Source organism: Lontra canadensis, unplaced genomic scaffold (genome assembly GCF_010015895.1).
Source record: "Lontra canadensis isolate GAN:19392208 unplaced genomic scaffold, GSC_riverotter_1.0 scaffold1921, whole genome shotgun sequence".
NCBI classification, from domain to species: Eukaryota; Metazoa; Chordata; class Mammalia; order Carnivora; family Mustelidae; genus Lontra; species Lontra canadensis.
The window spans coordinates 1-3873 of record NW_022632905.1 but is presented as its reverse complement, the minus strand read 5'-3'; the positions used below and the strand labels follow the sequence as shown (position 1 = coordinate 3873).

Below are 3873 nucleotides of genomic sequence, written 5' to 3'. Positions count from 1 at the left end.
GCCTGCACAGTGTGGAAACATACTGTGTACCATCTATCCCCATGTTTACTTTGGGGTGGAGACTTGACCAGAGAAGGAGGCAAAATTGAGTCCCTTATGTCAGGAGGTTACCTTAGGAGAAGGAGAAAGGGCTCTGGGCATGCTGTGATAGCTGGTCTAACCGGTATGGGGTCTTAGGCTCCTTCTCTCAGGTAAGGAGTATCAGGGCCCTGCTTGTTGATAGGCTGCAGCCCATCAGTTGACCTTCAGTCCAGATGTCTGCAGAGATGCCTAGTATTTGGTAGCAAGGCCTGAAAAGAGAGGGTAGCTCAGCAGGGGGAACCAATTCTCTGAAAAACAGGCTTTAAGCTTTCAGCTAGCATCAGCCCATTTACCTTCTGGGGCATGGTTTCAATCAACCCCTCTTCCCACCCCTGCCAAGTTATGCTGTGGCTATTCTTTTATTTCCTCAGGGGAGGTAGGTTTATGGTAAAGAAATTTCTGTACGTCTTAGCTGTAACATGCCTATATGCAGGGCTAAACAGAGGTTTTTAACCTGTAGGTTAAAAGGAATAGAAACAACAGGGAGTCGGACATGCTATGTTTTCCCCTGTTATAATTTCCCATGGTCAATCCTTCATTCCATTTCTATGGAACATGGGCAGAGGTCTGCCTTCTCTAACCACTTCAAACTGAATTAGGGTGCAGTGGAGGCTTTGGAATGGAAGGATCTGAGACAGCGCTGCTCTCAATTTTTGGTCCCTTGTGCTAATGGTGGGGGTCTCAGAGATAGTTCCCTCTCTGAGGACTTGGATATTTCTCTATATGGTTTGGTACCACATGGCATCATTGATTTCATCCCCAAGTACACTTTAAGGAATAGTAACAGTACAGTCTAACCCAATAGTCTCATTCTCTCTCAAATCAACCTGGCATCAGTGGCCATCCAAGAATACAGATGAGGGGCGCCTGGGTGGCTCAGTGGGTTAAAGTCTCTGCCTTTGGCTCAGGTCATGATCCCAGGGTCCTGGGATTGAGCCCTACATTGGGCTCTCTGCTCCGTGGGGAGCCTGCTTCCTCCTCTCTCTCGGCCTGCCTCTCTGCCTACTTGTGACCTCTGTCTGTCAAATAAATAAATACAATCTTTAAACAAACAAACAAACAAAAAAAAGTAATCTCTGCGCCCAGTGCGGGGCTTGAACTCACAACCCCGAGATCAAGAGTCGCATGTTCTACCAACTGAGCCAGCCAGGTGCCCCTATTTATAGGGGTTCTTATTTCCAAAGGGGAGTTAATACAGGTGCAGCAAGTGGAGTTAACTATCATAGACTCTGCCTCATTCATCTAGCAATCCGGTAGTTAATAAGAGGCACTTCTATGGAAACAAAAGGAAAACACTGGTTACTGGTTGAAACAAGGGCTCAACCCAGTATCTATGTCTGGAGTGCTGCCAGTGAGGTCTCTAGCTGTCAGGCTTGAAGCATCCTTCGGTAGAGTGGGAGTGGGCAGGGACAATCTAAGGGATTGTTCTGGTGTGTAGGTCAAATGTCTCATTTCGAGCAGTCCATGGAGCAGCAGGCACAAAGACTGTCTATGTATGATGAGCTAGTGTGGCCACTTCCCTCAAGTTTCTTTCACGCGGTCCAACTTCTTCTCCAGGCTTTGGGGGGAGGGGGGAATACACACACACACACACACACACACACACACACACACACACACACACGGTTTTAGTTCTTAATGGTTGTAAGATAGGAGAATGGTAGAATGTTGGAACCTTAGTTCACAGAGTCATAGTCATAGAGAATCAAGGAAACCAGAAGGATTCAGGACCCAGTTCAGTTTTAGAGGCAAAGAACAAACGCTCAAAGATAATTCATCAGAACTACCAACCATCAACCCCGAAAGTGGGTTATTGAAATAGAATCTTTCTCTCTAAAGTCACTGTTCTTCCCATCAAAGATAGCCAAAGGAAGATTAATTTGTTTGTAAAACAAGTCCAGTTTTAACACAGTTGTTCTAATCATCTAAAAAAGCAAAACAAGAATAGCAAGTGACCATATATGGGGTCTTTCTTTCTTTCTTATCTGCTTTGATGGAGCTCTTCACAAGAAATTTTAGATTGAACTTTTTTCTTTTTAAAAGATTTTTATTTTAGGAGAGGCTGTTCACAGAGCAAGTGAAGATGAATGCCAGAGGACTTGGATCTCAGTTAAAGGACAGTATTCCGGTTACTGAACTTTCAGCAAGTGGACCTTTTGAAAGTCATGATCTTCTTCGAAAAGGCCTACCTTGTGTGAAAAATGAACTTTTGCCCAGTCATCCTCTTGAATTATCAGAAAAAAATTTTCAGCTCAACCAAGATAAAATGAATTTTTCTACACTAAGAAACATCCAGGGTCTGTTTGCTCCACTAAAATTGCAAATGGAATTCAAGGCAGTGCAGCAGGTTCAGCGTCTTCCATTTCTTCCAAGCTCAAACCTTTCGCTGGATATTTTGAGGGGTAATGATGAGACTATTGGATTTGAAGATATTCTTAATGACCCGTCACAAAGTGAACTAATGGGAGAACCACACTTGATGGTGGAATATAAACTCGGTTTATTGTAATCTGTTGTGCTGTTCATGAAAATAGAGGGGCTGCATGTTGTTTATAGTCATCTTTTTACTATAACTTGATGTACACAACATTAAAAATACTGACACATGAGAATTTTTGCCTAAATATTAAAAAAAAAAAAAAGATTTTTATTTTATTTATTTGAGCGGGGTTGGGGGGGGGGAAGAACACAAGCGGAAGGAGAGGGAGAGGGAAAAGCAGACTCCCTCGAAGGTAGATGATTAACGCCTGAGCCACCCAGGCTCTCCCAGATTGAACCTTTAAGTGCCTGTTTAAATCCAGGAGCCAAGCCAAACATTTCCCATCAGATTCGCCTGCAAGACCTGTAGATTTGGGTGAATTCCTCTCTTCCTGAGGCCCTCCAAATTTCCTGATGTTCCTGCACCCACCAGGAGGTGGCAGTCTTTACTCGACTGTTAAGGCTAAGGAGACCTCTGTAAGCAAGGTTAACAGGCCAACATTTCCAAGGGGCTTTATTGGATCCATAAAGTCAATGAGACCTTTTTAAGCTGTCTCATCATATCTGAGTCTACGCATGTGTCTCTGAAAGATGATATTCCAGGGGCACCTGGCTGTCTCAGTCAGTAGAGAGCAGGACTCTTGATCTCGGGGTTGTCAGTTCGAGCTCCACGTTGGGTGTAGAGATTACTTAAAAAATAAAATCTGTTGGGCGCCTGGGTGGCTCAGGTCATGATCCCGGGGTCCTAGGATGGAGCCCTGCATTGGGCTCTCTGCTCAGCAGGGAGCCTGCTTCCTCCTCTCTTTCTCTCGCTCGCTCTCGCTCTCGCTCTCGCTCTCTCTCTCCCCCCTCCCCCACCCCTCTCTCTAGTAAAAAAACTAAAATCTGCAAAATGAAATTAAATGAAATAAATTGGGGGGGAGGCGGAAAAAAGAATAAAAGCTGATTATCTGTATTATATGTGACACTGTGGGCTCCAAAAGTACTTCTCTTTAAATAAAACCAACAACCTTGAATTGGCTTTAAAGCCAAAGAAGTCGCACCTGTGTCCACTAAAAAAAAGTCAGCCGATTGTTTCCCCACTCTCAGGCTCCTGTGGGGAAGTCTGAAGTGGGCTGTTTAAGTCCAGGGGAGCCCTCGGGCCCCTCCCTGCTGATTTGGAAGGTGCTCCAATTTAGACCTCATAAGGAGGTGGCCCAAGGGCTTGGAGTGACTTTTGTTCCTTGATAACGAGGCGGGGGAGGCGCGGGGCGGGGGAGGAGGAGGTGCCGCCGCCGCCGCCGCCGCCGCCGCCGCCGCCGCCGCCGCCGCCGC

General features: G+C 45.8%; 1 protein-coding gene across 1 annotated transcript; it reads left to right on the top strand.

Moving 5' to 3' along the window:
* The first annotated feature begins 2141 nt into the window (after window positions 1-2141).
* On the top strand, window positions 2142-2693 carry LOC116863629 (proteasome maturation protein). The gene has a single exon (XM_032851026.1). The coding sequence runs from the start codon at window positions 2165-2167 to the stop codon at window positions 2588-2590; it is 426 nt and encodes a 141-aa protein (XP_032706917.1). The 5' UTR covers window positions 2142-2164; the 3' UTR covers window positions 2591-2693.
* The last annotated feature ends 1180 nt before the right edge of the window (window positions 2694-3873 follow it).

Coding starts and splice junctions, on each gene's coding strand:
- LOC116863629 (XM_032851026.1), top strand. CDS start 2,165: ATGAATGCCAGAGGACTTGGATCTCAGTTAAAGGACAGTATTCCGGTT.